The sequence below is a fragment of the Macrobrachium rosenbergii genome, chromosome 9, assembly GCF_040412425.1.
Source record: "Macrobrachium rosenbergii isolate ZJJX-2024 chromosome 9, ASM4041242v1, whole genome shotgun sequence".
In the NCBI taxonomy this organism is placed as follows: domain Eukaryota; kingdom Metazoa; phylum Arthropoda; class Malacostraca; order Decapoda; family Palaemonidae; genus Macrobrachium; species Macrobrachium rosenbergii.
The window spans coordinates 13,150,188-13,168,250 of record NC_089749.1 but is presented as its reverse complement, the minus strand read 5'-3'; the positions used below and the strand labels follow the sequence as shown (position 1 = coordinate 13,168,250).

The window sequence follows — 18,063 nt, the reverse complement described above, 5'->3', positions numbered from 1 at the left end:
AAAACGTGCAAACATCTGTTGTTCTTGCAGCATTCTTGATAAGTTCTCATACATACACTTTTCAAGGATCAACTTTTTCAAAACTTGCAAACATCTGTTGTTCTTGCAGCATCCTTGATACTTGCCAGGACTTTGGTTTTCCATTGCTGATATGGATTGCAACTATGACACTTCAGCTGGAAATATTGCTTGGTGTTAGCAAATTCTGCCTGGAAATGAATGGGATCTTTTAGACATGGCAACTTTCCAGATAAATGTCGGCAAAAACACTCAAGTTGCTTATTGACCCCCCTTTTTTTTTTATTAAGTTCGTAAGTTCATATTTTTATATAATAGTGAACTAAATGTAGGCTTGCCTTGGTCTGAATGTGAAAGAGCATTTTAATTTGACATTCTTTTTTAGTGTAGTGTTATATAGCATTGGTAAATCCATACAGGTCATTCCCAACGCATGTTCCTTGTAATGATATCCATTTTGGGTACAGCAATTGAAGAATGACTTTCTAAGAAGCCTTTTCATTCTTTAGTCTAAAGAACTTGGCATAAATATAATGCTGTAGTTGTACATAATTCCATCATGTTACACACAATATAACAAGAATGTTGTGGTTATTTTAATGTTCCACGTTAACAGAATTCCCAACGCAAATAGAGAAGATACCAGTACCTGTATTAGCAAACACTAATCCCAATTACTTGAAGTATTATAATTTAATATTGAAGCTAAAGGTATTTGCATAGCGACGGATCTCCTTTTTGTTTTGTTAGGGGAATTGTACACTGTATGTTTCCATAACTGGGAATAACTTGTAAACCTGAATGAATTTTAATAGTACAGTAATATAATTTCAATTAACCTTCATACCTAATACAGCTAAGGTGCAGCTGGAAAGGCAAGATTTACCCTATGGAGTCTGGAAACTGATGGAGCAGCCAAGGTAGAGCCACTGTAGCTGGTTAAGCTGTTGGTATGACCCAAGTTGAGCAGCCAGGCACTAGATTGAAGAAACTCCTGCCAGGTGGAGGGAAAAAATACCCAGGTCTACTGATGCCCCAGCCAAGCCAACTCCTCTTTCTACTATTCCTCTGGAGAGAAGAAGTGTTAGAGATGGAGGTAGGAGTCAGAATCTTATGTTGTTTATTCGTGGGAATGCCATGTCTGGGGCTCCTAATATTAGGGGTACTAGTCAATTACCGAAGCCGCCAATTATGATTGGCATAACTATGAAAAAAATTATTACGAATGCGTGGGCAGTGACAATTACGTTGTAGATTTGGTCATTTCCGATTAGTCTACCTGGTTGTCCTAACTCGGCTCGAATTAAGAGTCTAGGGAATAAGTATGAGCCACCTGGAGCCTGGAAAGAGCAGCAATGGCATACTCCAAGCTGTTGTGGGCGCAGAAGCAGATTTAACAGCAGAGGATGAGCCAGAAGGGGCATGTGAAGCTGCTTGGATAAATATAACTGTTGGTGCGGCACAGAATTGGCAAGAGAATGTGGAAAATTCTGGGACAGTATCTGTTGCCAAATAGGTGGTAAAATTAAGGACCAAGGAGCAGTAGTTTCAGGGGTGAGGTAGAAGGTCAGTTAATTGATTGCCCAAAGCTGTTTAATAACAGCAGAGGAATTGCTGAAAATACAAAGAATTTACTTGGAACACTAAAGAACAGCTATCATTTCCTTGGAAGTGCTGGGATAAAATGGCAGGAGGCAGCCTTATGGGATGAGCTATAAGTCAAACCAAGGAGCCTAAGGTTCCAAAGTTGCTTGGATGGCCAAGGATTGGATTTTAAAGTGATGACCGGGGAAAAAAATGCTATTAAAATAATCAAACAATAGACTAATAGAGGTAACAAAAGTTGCCTCTGTTGGTCTATTTGATTTTGTAATAGCATTTTTTCCCCCTAATCATTCATTCATCACTTTCAAACCCAATCCTTGACCATTCAAGCAGCTCAGTTTGACTTACTAACTCATCCCATAAGGCTGTCTCCTGCCACTTCATCCCAGCACTTCAGAAGACAGTAGCAATTACTTTATTGTTCCAAGTATTTTCCCCTGTTCTGCCAACAATTTCCTCTGCTATTAATCAAATATGGGCTATTAATTAACTGACCTTTTACTCCATCCCTGAAGCTTCTGCTTCTTGGTCCTTAATCTAATTACCTTTGTGGCCACAGCAGATGCTGTTGCTACTACATCAGGAAGCAGGACCGTGATCCACTGTGAACTGCTGTTGCTATTTATAGAGTAAACAACTAATAAGCAGCAAGGAGAACACTAGAAGTTATGGCTACCACAACAAGCAGGGCAACAATAGCTGCTAATGCCACAACCAGGAGCAGGATAGTGGCAACAACAATCAGCTTGGTCAGCAGGTTGAGGCTGTTGTAGACTAAGAGAGTTACTACTGCAGCTGTATCAAGAAGAAGGGACAAATAAGATTTACTCTTGTTGCCATATTGAGAATTAGCAGGGACAAATAAGATTTACTGCTGTTGCCATATTGAGAATTAGTGAGTTGATGCTGTTCCCACAAAGAACCACAGGAGCTACTGCTACTAAAAGCAGCCAGAGAGCTACTATGGGCATAGTTGATGTTACTCCCACAGAGAACCACAGACTGCTACTACAAGCAGCCAGAGAGATACTATGGGCATACAAATTGATATGTTTGTGATGTTGCTGCAGGGATGGTGGTGACTGGTGTGTTGCAATGAGCAGATGCTGCTGCTGTAAGGAACAGGGCTAGTGGGAGGATCTACTGCCACTATCAGCTACACAGCTGTGTCTGCTGCTTTGAGTAGCAGAGCCTAAAGGAGAAACTTAAAACTGTTACTAGTTACTTCAATAGCAGCAACTGCAGTCTTTTTGTCTACAAGATATGAAAGCTGTTGTTATTGTTTCATCTCCCACAGTGTGAAACATGGATGATGAGAGGTGGTTTCCAAATTCTGCAGCAGAGATGACAGGGGTTTTGCTGCGGTTGCTGGAAGATGATGCAAGGATGATGAGAGCTGCATCAAGAGGCAGGAATGATGGGAACTACCACTGTTACAAGCAGCAGGGAGGATGAGAACTACTACTGCTGCTACCACAAGAATTAAAGACAACAGGGGTCACTTACTGCTGCTGTTGCTGCAGTGAGCAACATGGATTATGGGAGTTATTGTTGCTACATAAGCAGCATGGATGAAGTAAGCTGGTTTTACTGCTCCCACAATGATCAGAAGAGATGATAGGAGTTGCTGCTCTTGCGCATCAAGAAGTACGGACAGAGAGAGATGCTGGTGTTGCTGCACTGAAGTGGTGATAGAAGCTGCTGATGTTGATTCCAAGAGCACCTTTCTTAAAACAGCTGCAAAAGGAATAGAGGGAACAGGAAGGCTTGCTGGTGTCACCACAACAAGCATTCAGGTCTTAGGACAGCTGCTGCTATCAACAGCCAGGAGAGAGGATGGAAATGCTGCCACTGCAGCTACAAGCTACAATCATGATGGGAGCTGCTGCTGTTTGCTGCCACAAGGAGCAACAAGGACAGTAGCTGCTGCTTTAAGGAGTGGCAGGGACACAAGGAATCTCCCACAAGGAGCAGCAGGGATGATGAGAGCTTCTGTTGCCACTACAGTACAAGAAGCAGCAGGAATGACAGGAGCTGCTCCTGCCATATGGAGAGGCAGGGATGAAGGAAATGCCTATTGTTGCTACTGCAGAGTGGCTGGGATGAGAGGAGCTGCTGCTACTACCAAGAGCATCAGGGACAACCAGAGCTGCTGCTGCAAGATGATGGGACAACTGTTGCTGCTGCCATAAGGATGATAGGAGCTGTTGCTATCTGCTGTTGTCACAAGGAGAAGCAGGAATAATGAGAGTCTGCTGTCACAAGAAACAGCAGATATAAAGGCTACGTCTGCTGCTGTAAGGAGTGATAAGGATAATGGAAATGTCTGTTGCGATTATTGCTGCAAGAAGCAGCAGGGATGACTGACATTCTGTTGCTGAGTGGCAGCAACAGAAACATATACAACTGTTGTTGAAATGGAAGGGTTGATGATAGCTGCTGGTGCTGACAGGAACTCTGATGATGATGGGAACTGCTGTTGCTGCAGCTACAAGGAAAGGAAAATAAAAGGATCTGTTGCTGCTGGAAGGAATGGCAAGAATAACAGGAACTACTACTGCTGCAGCAGCAAGTAGTGGCTGGGACAGGAAATGCTTCCTGCTTTTGGAGCTACAGGGATGATGGAAACTGCTGCTAAAAAGTGGCAGGCATGATGAGAGCTGCTGCTGCAGCAAAGAGCAGCAGGGGAGACAAAAATTGCTTCTGCTGCCAAGATAGACAATGAGAGTTGCTGCAACTGCAATAATAAGCACAAAGAATAACACAGACTTGCAGCTGCTAGGAAAAGCACCATCACAAAATCAACACTAAACCTCTGCAGCTCCCTCTCAACATGAGAAGTATTGTATACTACAGAGTTGCTGCTGTTACTTGCAGTGAAATGCAGGGAGGATGAGAGCTGCTGCTGCTGCCACTTCAAGAAGCAGGGAGGATGAACTACTGCTGCTCTCACAATGAGTGGTAAAAATTTTAAGCTCCTTTTGCTGCTGTTGCAATGTGCAACAAAGATGATGGGGATACTGCACAAACAGTATGGATGATGCAAACTGGTGTTGTATATTGCATCTTCCATACTGCTGATGCAGTAACACCATCATCCTTGTTCATTGCAATAGCAGCAAAAGGGAGCTTTGAAGTCTTAACCACTCATTGTGAAAGCAGCATCAATACCTCATCTTCCCTGCTACATGTAATGGCAGTAGCAGCTTTCATCATCCCTACATCTTACTGTAACAGCAGCAACTCTGCAGTAATATAACTTCCCAAGAAGATGGAAGAACAGCAGTGGCAAACCTGTCACGCCTACAAGAGCAATAAATATAACAGATGTTGATATCAACAAGTGGCCAGGGCTTACAGAAGCTGCTTTTATGAGTAACCAGGACGATAGAAGGTAGTGCTGCCACTGCAGCTACTTACGATGGGACGTGATGTAGCCACTGCTTGGAGCTAAAGGAACAACAGAAGCTACTGATGAGGCTGCAAGCAGCACTATAAAGATGACAAAGCTGATGCTACTTGCCACTGGCAGTGGTGATCACAGGGAGTTGCTGATGTAGCTGCATGGAGTTGGTTGGGATGGCAGGAGCTGCTACAGCCACAAGGAGAAGCAGAGTTGCTGCTGCTACAATAAGCAGCAGGGACGACGAAAGCTGTCCCTTCACCCAGAGAGAGGAGGAGGGATAATAATTTCGCTGCTGATGCACAGATGACGGGAACTGCTGCTCCTCCATTAAAAGGCATGGACAACTATAGCTGCTACTGCAATGGGCAGCCAGACAGAATTTACTGCAGCCATCATAGGGTACTGCTACTGTCAGCCTGCTACTGTTGCTGCCTCTACAGGTATTCTGGAGCCGATGCTGTTACTCTTACAACCAGCTGGTAGGTACTGTTGGCACAAATGCGCATTTAAGTGTTTATCAGTTGAAGAAAAGCTAGAGAAGTTAGACTTCAGTGATTCATTAAATATTCAGAGTGGAAAGATGAACAGAGTATTCAACTCTTGAATACAAATATGGCCAACTTAAAAATTGCTTACGAACAATTTCTTAAAATGGTTCATTTGTAAAATTACCAACTGTACTGAAGACCATTCTGATAGGGCGAAGACAAAACATTACAGCCCTATCACACACCTGAAAACATTTTTAAGAACCACTTTCCTTTTTCAGATCCTATTTCCACACTGTACTTCTGTACTTATTCAAAAGGCAAGGCAGGGGAAGACTGGGACTACACACCTGAAATAGAGAAGAGCAAACAGATAAGTTTGTGATTAGTCTTGTTCATTAGAGGTAAATTAAACTTGACAAAATTTGGATTTCAGGTTTATTAATATGACCTTCAGATTCACAGTATTTACAAAATGATCATCCACAGGTCCAAGTAGTATAGAAGTGGTTATTTGTGCTAAAATATCACATACTGCCAAAGCCATTGCAATGCTTTTGATTGATTTGGTAACATGTAGGAGTGTTCCTTGCACACAGCCACTACAATGTCAAGAGCATTTACACATCATGCAGATTTCCACAACCTTAAAACATTATCACAGAATGGAGTTATCTTGAGATTGAGTTAATTACCACCTGCCATTTAATTCTTTCTAAATGCCACAATCCAGGCCTAATGTTACCAAACCAAAGTTTCACAGACTCTGACACAAAAAATTGAGGAAAATCGTCACTTCCTATCTTAAGCAATGAAATCAATTTTGAGAAAACTTCTGTCATTAAGACTATGAAAATGTATTCACAATGTAACTGTATACAAAACTGGGAAGCCATACTCTGCCCTTCAAGAAAATCTGGGAACTAAGATATCTACATATCTTACAAATTGCAAAGATTGAGAAACAAATTTTTAATGCTGTAAAATACTGCTGTGACTTGAAACATCAATTTGAGCTTTTGAGTAAAAAAGAGATCTAGATAACTTCAATTGATCTTGCGGCCATATACCATCCTCTTTCTTAATGTATTTTACATTGCCATCTTCAAAAGAGCATTATGAATAGCATTCCACTGATCTCATAAGCCTAACAGCACTAAATGCAATCAAAATAGTTAATCCAGGGCCCAGTGTGTCATGTCAAATCTTTAACTTGTTGGTAATCCAGATTACCTCAAAGTAACACCTCATATTACATGATATAATCACAGCCTTTTGAAAAAAAAGTTTCTTTTATACCAACAAGCATATATCATTAACAGACTCAAGGTTCCCCATCCACAAAGTTTGGCTTTTGCAATTGTCATCTGAGTTTGACATTCCAAATGTGTGCGAAAACAATCATTTGAGGCTAATTATGTTGGTCTTGTAAGATACTGAAAAATATAAAAGCAATTTCATTAACTGACAATGAAAAATTCTAAAAACTTCAAACACAGCCCAAATACTGTCAAGATTGGGAAAAAAAATATACAGACTGAATGGGAAAAAATATACACACGCATCCATCTGAAGTATTAAATGTTGGACATTCCAAATATTACAAAATAATAGCTGAGAAAATACCAGATATCCTGCTGGTTTCATTGAATTTCAACTTCAATCTTACTAGTTATTTTTCTAGAATATTACTCTGTACAATTAACCTAGAAACGAAATTAACTTGAAAATATGAGCGAACCGCAAACAAAAAGAAAATAGTATTCTATTACACGGTGGTACTTTTACTTGAATGGCATAAACAAAAAAGAATTCTAAGCAGAAATTGTGCACAGTAACAAATGACCAAAAAACAAAATATCAACTTTCACAGCTTAACAAAAAGTTTTTATCACAAAAAATAAAAGCTATTTATACATCCTAAGTACATAAAATACCTAAAATAAGAAGCTTTAAAAATGTATACGTACAATCAAAGACAAAATGAACACAAACATTATAGTTGGAGCAACGTCATATCTCCATCAGTGTGAACACGAACACTGAACTTGTTGCCGTGACTTCGTAAATCAAAAACTAGCAAACTACTACTCTTTAATACCACAGATGCCTTGGAAAAATACATAAATGGCCATGAAACCTCTTCAGTTACTAGAGGCGAGAGGTAAAGAGCATTTAAACATTGTCGTGACATACAAGGGGTACTCTAAACTTCAACAATATCATGAATATAATACATAGAGCTACAATGTTTTTTAAGTAGTTTCTTTCTTGATGTTAAGACTGCTTTTCCCTGCACTTGGTTGCAACGTATGTAGAAATAAGGCATTAAACTTTTCCTTGTACAAAAAACTAACAGCTCATGCTCTGTACCTCAGAGTAAAGAGACTTGGAATTCAACAATTTTTGTAACCTTTGCAACTACCTAAGTACAAATAGGGGGGAGGGATATTTAAAACAAACCTGTTCTGGCCCCAGATTCTTTACACCATGCACCAAAAATGGGCAAAATAACCTGGTTAATTATTTTTCTTAGATCTGAGATGGACAGCTTAAAACAGTTACTAAATTTTTAAGACCTGAGATGGACAGCTTAAAAAGACAGTTGTTTCCCATCAGTAATTTATTTGCCTACTGTAAAATGGTAGACAAATTCCTGACTCAACTACTATCCTCATTTCTCCATGTCTTAATATAATAGTAAAAAATACAAGATAAATCTGTCATGAACGTATTCAAGCTGCACCTATTTTCCCAGCTCTTGTGAACTGTCAAGATTCTATACTCTTGCTCATAACATAGCTATGCATCCATACATCAAAGTAAGAGGAGGCTAGATTTTACAATGTCTTAATTGAAGTCTTTTTACCCATAACACATACCTAACGACTTGCTAATCTTGACGAGAACAATTTTGCAATTTTCATCTACATACTTAAAGAAGGGAGGCAATACGAAATTCTGACATACTTGAGTCTTCTAGCTCTTACAAGCTGTCCAATCACACTTCTAATAGCTGCAAGAACATGTATAAAACCTCTCAAAACCCACATATTAAAAAAATTCTTTATAAATGTCAAATCCTCTGTTATAAATACATGACAGTAGGAACACAAAACTGGAATTCAATAAAAACGGAAATTCCATGAAGTTGGGTAAAAAACAATATAGTTAAAATGCTGAACTTATACCTACATCATCTCCTTTTAAAGAAAAATATCTTACAATGAAGAGAGACAGAAAAGATTTCATACAAACGATACACATTATATAAATGTTCAATGTCAATACAAAAATACTTAAAAGTTACTGACTTTTCATGAATGTGCGCACACATATTTGGGAAAGAGGTAAAACATAAATACAAAAGAACTTTATGTAAAATTAATGCATACAATTCCTTGATAAAATATATAATTTCCTTATATTTTTAGGTGAAATGCAGTTTTTTTTATAAGTTTGTCTAAAAACAATCCAGGCATCTTCAAAAGTAACACCTTCCACAAAACAAAAACAGAAAAATACAGACTTAAGAAGATAAAGGTACGTTTTGAAACTGGAGAATTTGCTGCTTGCTATTCGACATAAGTGGCACCAACATCCTGCAATAAAGAAACTGAGTTTAGAGTTATAAAAGACAGCATTAAAAATATACTATGTTGAAAGGGAAAATTACAGCACCCTATTTCACACAAATACATGTAGGGTAATTTCTTAAATTGTCAGTGCCATTTTTAAAAGACAAGTTACAACACTTTTTACCAATCCTCAAACAATCAAATAACACTAGCTCACCTAATTTGTGATTGCATTCTTAATCTTGACCTCTTGAGACTTTGATGTGGTACCCCCATAACTCCACCACTATGCAAACCATGCTCTGACCACTTTTCTCATAACATTTTTATCATTAACTTCAAATCTATTTTTCATGTAATAATGCTAGTTATGGTGTCATTTTGCTGCTGAATACTCATACTGCAGTGACATATGCTTGAAAGAAGCAAATAACAAAAATAAAATACAAAACTGACTAGCTAAGTCGGCCAAAAGCTGCCTACAGATGACATCATTTGTGGTTATCAGACTCAAAAAAAAAAGGAAAAAAAAAAAGTTATAAGGATGAGTGACTGATCTGACGGATTTAGAAAATTTAGGCTGTCAAACCAAGCACTAGAACACTTTTGGCCACTCAGCACTTTAAAAAGTGACAAAAGGAAATTGGAGCAACTGGACAGCAAGACAGAAATCTATAAAATAAAGATGAAGTACAAGAATCTTAAGGTGGAACTGGGAGAAAACCCTACAGTTGCACTGATAACAAAACAGTTAAGAGATGGTGGACAGCAAGACTGAAGAAAGGAAACAGGAATGAAGGTAAAGTAAGAGGCTAAAAAAAGGATGCAGCTAGGGGTGAAAGGGACACTGCAAACACCTTAAAGTAATGCCTCCAGTACACCACTTGAGGTGCACTGATAACACTACTCCTAAGGGGGTTAAAAGGATGAAGCAGTAAGGCTTAAAAATCCTTCTGAATTAGTTTGGTGAGGAGTAGACCTGCTGTTGTTCATTGTTAAAATATGAAAATTTAATCCAGAGATATGCTTGATATATAAAAGCAAAGTCCTTATGAGAATTATAAACTGTATTCTAAAGTACCTGCTGTTATAATGTAATTGTACCCTATATTATCTCAATCTTTGGCCTGAATGTGACCTTCACCTGCATCTTTACTGTGATTGAAAATAACCACTTACAAGACCTTGTGCAACTGTCATGAAAAGGCTAAATATTTTTTTCATTCATATATATACTGATTCTCTTCAGAATGTTAGAACCTGCCTCAAATCACTGTTTTTGCCACAAACTCATTTTTTTTAAGCACACTGCATTATGTGTGTAGTTGTCCCTGAAATGGAGCAATGAACTGCTTCAGAGGCAAATTTATTACACACACCACTGGCCAAGTAATCTCAATACTATTAAGTTGCCAAAATTGAAAACTTTGTCCTTTTAAACCACTCTTGGAATCATAAAAAAAAGAGACTATACTGTAGTTTGAAGTGCAGAAAGTCTCAATATTGTACTGTTAAATTAAAATATAATATAGCTAAACTCTGAAACTTACTGTAACATCAAGAAACATTCCACTGTGATCTACTCCTCTTCACCTAACTAAATGAACTACAAAACATGAAGTTAATTTCTAAGCAACATAAATATGGATTTAAAAATAGCACCTAAAAAGTACTGAAATATTTAAATCTAAACTTGAAAGGTTCAGGAAAGGTAAAATGTTTTTCCAAAAACTCTGAAATGCTACTATAAGCAACTGCAAAAGCAAGAGTTGGATGGTCTCTTAAAATACTGTAACAGAGAACAGTGTCTCTTTAGACAAGAAAATTGTGGTTCAAAAATTAAAAATTTTAAATCAATTTGTATTTTTCATAACAAAAAACCTTTAATCTTAGCACAAGGGAAAAGCTCTCTACCACCAGCTGGAGTCCAGATAAAAAAAAAATACAAGGAAATTGGTGGAATCAGGAGATGGGCAAGAAGGTGGTAGGTAGGAGGAGGAGCTGACCTCCTACCCATCTCCAAGGGTCTGGTGTGCTCAGTGTAGACAAAGAATCTATTTTACATCCCAATAAAATCTCTAAGAGAACACTGCTCCCATGCATCAAACACTGCACCTAGAGAAAAGCTGAACGCTGTACTGTCTTATCATACTGTTGTTTAATCAGATGACAATTTTACTGGATGACTGCGTAGCAGTTCTTGACTTACACAGGGTTGGCCCACAAGCTTTTTTTTTTTTTTTATTCAGGGTGATATTGAGAGCAAGACAATTGGAGAAATAAGTCAGCTAGGTGAGAAAATACCAATGTAAATGCACGAAACAGTAAGGGCATTATGTAATGTATCTGGGCCCACAATGCAATGTGCAATGCTTAATGCAACGAGTACATGGTATCCCACTCAGGGAAAGCAGACATGAAGGGGTGCTCATCTTTCCTTATGGAAACTGTTACCCAACAGAATTTATGGTTAAAATCTTATTTCCATGAAAACCCACACGTTTTAGTCTTACTCTCATGCCCGGAAACAACAACCAACTGAAGTGGTACCCACCTGAATGTTTGAAGGAGTGCGACCCATGGCATGAAGGCGATGTAGATGACAGTTACGGCATAAAAGGTGACCGTCGAGAGGATAACATCTCTGGTCGGGTTCGTCGGTAAGCTGCATTCCACAATTCTGAAAATTCAAGATAATTCATTATTCAATATGCCTGCGATTAACTTTCAAACTTTAAAAGTAAGAATTTGTTTGTATATGCTATATCAAGCCTTCTTATTGATTTATTTGTATCTGCATTTTGCCCTACTTATATTTTCTGTTTTTCAATTTTTTCATAAAAGAAAATTTATTCTCTGAGTGCAAGCTTAGTAAGTTAATGACCTTCATGACATATGAATGTTGTTGAATAATAATAATAAATAATGTTTATCTAATAAAACTCTACCAAAAGCATTTAATATAAATTAGTTAAGTCATATAAAATAGTTTCACCAGACCACCAGGCTAAAAATCTTAACTCTCACGGCACAAATCTGGACAGCTTATTCTTACGAAAAAAAAAATAATAATAATAATTAGATTTCATATAAAAAAATAAATAATAATAATTAGATTTCATATAAAAAACCACAGCTTTGTGAAAGCATTATGATTGGATAAGCTTAGATCATTGATGATTCTAACAAAATTTCTTTATGGGACTTCTGGCCAGCACTTGACAATCACTTACTTGAATTATGGTTAATTTTATTTACTATTCTTTATTCTTCTCAGACTTGATCATGTGTGTTATTCATCATGTACTCATGGTTCAAATGAGTTTTTCCATATCAAAAAACATTGTCAATGTGGCATTCTTTCTAGAATGCAAAACACTAAATTTCTAATATATTAATTATATTAATTGCTACACAAACCCACCTCCCCCACTTACTAAATATAGTTAGCTTTAGCAAGATTATTACTATTTTTTTTCCAACCTTGCCAAATTGGTATCACTGAACCCAGACCCAGTCTGCAACCTGCCTCCCAAGGATCTGACCCTACCACCCATTTTCTTATGATTCCAATACCCTCCTTATTGTCCTTCCTGTACCCACTAGTCCATTGTACTCTTCTGGAGCAAGCCTAGTTCATGGTTTGTGGATCCAATCCTCTCCAGGTTTCTCCTGAGGTCCTCTGGGGTTACTCCTGGTACTCCAAGAATAATATGTACTACTTAAACCTTAGCTTGAAATAGTCTCCTTATTTCCCATCTTTAGATCTGCATATCTTTCCATCTTTTCTCTGTTTTTGTCCAACACTATCATGTCCTATCATATGGCTTCATCTAACAGATGAGATTTTGTGGATTTCTTTGTCTACCAGAATTAGGTTTAGTCTTTGAGCTTGTATTACATGGTCATTCCCACAGTACCTAGATTTTCTGTTTTCTAGCACTCTTTCTGGTATAAGGCTGCAACAACTGTCTGTACATGGTAGGCTTTTTCTTAACAAATCTTCATTTTGAGCCTTTACTTGTTATGTATAGTAAACCCACCGTATTTGCATTCTCACAGTTCGTGGACACTCATATTCACGGATTTCTCTGTGGAATGTATCTATCCATTATTTGCATAAAATTCGCCCATTCGCTGTGTTTTTCACAGAGAAATATTCACTAATTACTGTATTTTCATAAAATTTTCATGACTAAATGCACTTTCTGAGATAAAACTATTAAAATACTCAGGTATAAGCATTTTTAGAGGGTTTTTCTTGAGTATAAACTATCAAAACAGGCAGTTCTAAGTGTTTTTTGAGGGGTTTTAAGTACAGTATTCATGGATTTTAGCTATTGTGGGTGTGTGTGTGTGTGTGTGTTTTACATATCCTCCCCCCCCCAAAAATACGGGGTTTTACTGTAGTTGATGGTTTCCATATTCTGTAAGCATTGCAGCACACAGGCGATGCTGATGGTTGAACATCTATTTTATTTTTAGTGTACATGCAATGTGTATGCCACCAACATGCATTCAGTTCTCCTTCCTAAGCTATCCCTTGGTCAGCCTTTGCCCAGCTACAATCCATAGTCTGCCTCTGGTACTGGCCATGTATTTGTTTCTTTTTCCTTTTTCTTTTGACCCTCTTTTATGATTTTTTATTTCAAGCTGTTACCAACGACCCAGCTTTAATGTTTTAAAGCTGCAGCCAATTCTTTTCTCAGTATTGATACAATTCTCAACAACGCATTCTTCTTTCACCTCTTCTTATTGGTAAATAGAGCCTTGCTACACTTACTCTTGCTCTTAGATTCAGAGCATTATTGATAATCATTAGTTTTCTGGCTTTTCTGTTCAATTGAATGAAATGTTTTCTACCTGGTCTTCAATTGTCTTCAGATTCACTATTCTAAAACTGGTGGATAAAAATCCTATACTACTTCTAAAATTTATTGATTGCCTTTAGATATACTACTTCTAAAATTGGTGGGTGAAAATCTATGTCCAATTCAGTAGTGATAGTACCAGCTTTATCCAAAGAAGCAAAATATCAAGTGGGAAAAAACTTAGCTAATTACTGTAATCTAGAAAAAAAACTGAAGTTGACAAAGTTTCATGTGAAAAGCTGCTTTCTGAAGCTCCACCTTCGTAAGGTGACTGGATTTGGGGTTGCATCTCACAATTCACTAGAAATCACAATGAAATAATCTTGTGAGGACTGTTGGCTCTCAAATAATTTCAGATAAACAACCAATGGTACTCAAGGTCAGTGTTATAGATAAAAAATACCACTGTGACTTTCTGCTACTTTACAAAGTATAAATAAATGTAACTTACTTCACAGACGTAACAATCCACGTGGAAGTCTTTGTCCATGGATACTACTCGTACAGTTTCTCCTGTGCCCTGGAAACAAACGGACAGTTTGTTAGTACTGTATACAACACAACTTACAAAATAATGAAAATCATTTACATATATCAAAATACCTTCTTCAGCATTTTAAACTAACACAATTCCTTAGGTAAACCAGGAAATGAAATATTCTGCCAATGGCTTTGGACGAGAAACATACAAACATAAAACAATCATACATAACATTCGTATGCATTAAGTATACAGGACAATAAAGAGGAAAAACACTGATAACATATTTGTTAAGCCCTTCTAAAAAAATCTCCCTGAGAAACATGGCACAGCTAAAAAGTCAGGAACAAAGGAAAGAACCAACGCAAATTAGCCTTGGGCACGGGGTTAAGCCATAAAACCATGAAGTTCACTTACTTCTACGGTTGAAGAAAAGAAGGAAAAATAATCTCTACTGCAGAAAATCATTTTGAAAGACTCAATTAAAATATATATAAGGGCCTCTCATGTGATTAAGGAACATACATATGTGTTACTAATTCTGGAAAAGAATTTTGTCATCCAAAAAGCTAATAAAAAAAGTAAGCTTGAACAATGACGACACATTTCGTTTATAATAAAACCACGCATCATATATTACTGACTTTACCTCTTAATGGCAAAGCCAAAAGCTTAATGTCTCCGCTAAGGAGTATTTATCATTATTATTATTATTATTATTATTATTATTATTATTAATAATCAGTACAAGAGTCAGAGGCTAAATTTACCTAAAAAATTCTCATATATACTTAGGTCCACAAACTCCACTGGCTAATTTACAGTGACAGATTGAGGAATCTGTTAAAATCATACGTAGTTAAGGGAAAACTGTGTATTTACAATAAATTCTGGTTGTATTTGGTAGTGTGAAGCTTTGCCCCTCTCAAATTATTTGGTGAAAATTTAAAAAGAAATGCACTTCACAGAGTACATAGGAAACAAAACATATACTCTGTATCTTATCTGCAGTCAATATAAGGCTCTGCAACATAAAGGCATAAGACTTATATGGGGAATTTAATAAGATTCAAAATATTTTTAAATCAAAACTCTGCCATTTTCATACGCCTTTAATGAATCCAGAAGTTCTGCATCTCTCTCTCTCTTTCTTCTTTCAGACTTTGCATGACAAAAAATTTAGTTCATAACCTTCATATTCAGTTTTATATATGAAAAATATTTCAGTTTTCTTCTGCTATAATTCATACAACTTATCACTTGTTTACAGCAAGAAGCTACATAAAATGGTCATGCAATAGCAAGTTGCCTAACAAGTTTTGACATTTTTGCCTTTGTAGTAACTTCAATTACTGTGTTTCCTATCTATTTAAACCACTGGTTCTCATATGAAAACCAAAATGAGAGTCCTCAGCACATGGTTTCGCAGTATAAATATTCTTAGTTGGCATATTAAAATTCAAAGAAACGAAAGCTTTGTGATGATCTGAATAAATTTATACTCTCTTTGAAAACAATATACCCCAGCATATTAATTTCAAAAAATTTTAGACAGTAATGAATGATGCAGAATGATGCATCATTCTGCACACAAATGATTTTGAGGTAAATGAATTCACAATTGAAGTTACTTTCACTGTCATCAGTGAAGAGACCACAGTCTTGGGGAAACTACTGTAAAACATTCTCCTCAAAGTGTGCCAAGAATGAGAAGTAGAATATTTCATATGTGTTCTAAACAGCTCAACTATGGGAGCTAGTACTGTACGCAAATTACAGCTATAACCTCAAGCCTTAAAAGATGAAGTTATTCGGATTACTTCATAAATTTAATCCACAGATACACAACTAGATGATAACTCCCAGTGGAGAAAGTTTTTACTCATCAGGTCAGGGATGTAAATAATTTCACGACTGTTTGGTCCTTCACCCAATAATTTTCCAGAAGAACCATTTTTCCATGAAATAAATAACAGCTACCAATAAACCTGAATTACACTTCTGTAACTAATCAAAATACACTGAACTAAAGAAGGCTAATAATGAAATTATTCTGAAACAGTCTTTAGAATGGCTCTGCCAAATAAGATGTGCTACAGAGAACTCAATGCATTTCTATAGCATAGTGCCATGCACTAATGAGTAAGCAAGAAGATAGCAAAGCTAGACGTACATCAATTCGCAGTTCAAGTTGGAAATAAACTACATTAAAAAAAATAATGTTCTATCATGCAGGATATACAGATGCTTTAATTATTACGTTCCTGATTCAACAGTGAGACTGAACTAGAATTACCCATGAAGATGAATAACAAAGCAATGAAGATGCATGCTGAAAAATACATTTTCTAAAAATACCAACCAACAATTACTGAAATCTTAACTCCTTAAAAAAAATTTCCAAGCACCGCAACCAATGATCACATACTGTATTACAATATTAAAGCCAAACAGAAGGACTCAATACAAGATACATAACCTATGGCACAAACAGTAAGAAATATAGAACTGCAGAGAAACATCAAGAGAAATAAGTTATGAGCTTAAAAGTAACAAACAAGTGTGGTCCTACAGAAGCTCAAATGTAAAGGGCAATAGTAAGGATGACTGCTTTGACAAGACATTTTCATCGTATTGCATCTGTTGTCAACTTCAGCAGTACACTGTACAGGCAGTCCTCGGTTATCGGCGGGGGTTCCGTTCTGGGGGTGTGATGATAACCAAAAATCGCCACTAACCAAAAATCAGCAATTTCCGGCGGGTTTCAAACTTATCAGCGCCGAAAAGTGCTTATTTTCGGTTATTGGCGCCTCTGTTAGATATGTATCGGCACCAATACCCAATTGTCAGCGCCGATAAGCAGAAATCGGCGATAATCGGTGATTTTTGGCATTGAAAATTGCCGATTTTTGTCGCTAGACAAGCCCCATAAAACCGGATCGCCATTAACCGAGCCCGCCGTTAGCCTGGGATTGCCTGTATGGGGGGGGGAGATAATGATGATTTCTAAGTACTGTACAGATTTATGGGTGCAACTAGCGCTCGCTTATGAAGGAATAAATGGCTTAAAAGATGCAGCTTTTCAAAAATTTGCAAACTTTAATAAGAAGAGAACCAGCCTATCTTTCTTTTCCAAAAATTCAAAACCTAGTCTTCTACATTTCCCATTTATCTCTAATTTTTCTATATGATTAAGAAAGATGACTCTGATATTCATAAAATAATGACAATTCCTAGACTATACTATAGACAATGTACTATGTACTACTGACAATGACAACAGATACTGAAATGTCTACAAAATAACTGCTGTTTTAAGCTAGAAAACTTTTGTTCATCTGCAGATAACATTAGTAATTTGAGGTACACATAGGTACAATAAAACTTCAAGTTACTAACAGAGAAGAAGGAATGAGAAAACTACAACTACAACAACACAGAAAATGAATGAGCTACTCAAGTTTTAAACATGAAATAACTGGATGCACAAAATACCCATCACACAATTATAGAAAAATAGAAGATAAAAATATTTTCCTTAACAACCCATCAAACAAAATAAGTAGGCAAAACTACAAAGAAAAGGGTGACATAAAAGGTATGAAATTAAAAAATG

General features: G+C 36.9%; 1 protein-coding gene and 1 long non-coding RNA gene across 2 annotated transcripts in view; one reads left to right on the top strand and one right to left on the bottom strand.

The window, feature by feature from the left end:
- The first annotated feature begins 5,369 nt into the window (after positions 1–5,369).
- LOC136841466 (uncharacterized) lies at positions 5,370–5,947 on the top strand. The gene is made up of 2 exons (XR_010853955.1): positions 5,370–5,508; positions 5,799–5,947. It is a non-coding gene; the product is annotated as an uncharacterized lncRNA (long non-coding RNA).
- jub (LIM domain-containing protein jub) overlaps positions 5,942–18,063 on the bottom strand; it is a 153,566-nt gene continuing 141,444 nt past the window's right edge. The window contains 3 exon segments of the mRNA XM_067108413.1: positions 5,942–9,119; positions 11,650–11,775; positions 14,418–14,486. Of these exon segments, the coding sequence (XP_066964514.1) occupies positions 9,093–9,119; positions 11,650–11,775; positions 14,418–14,486 (222 nt within the window). The 3' untranslated portion in view covers positions 5,942–9,092.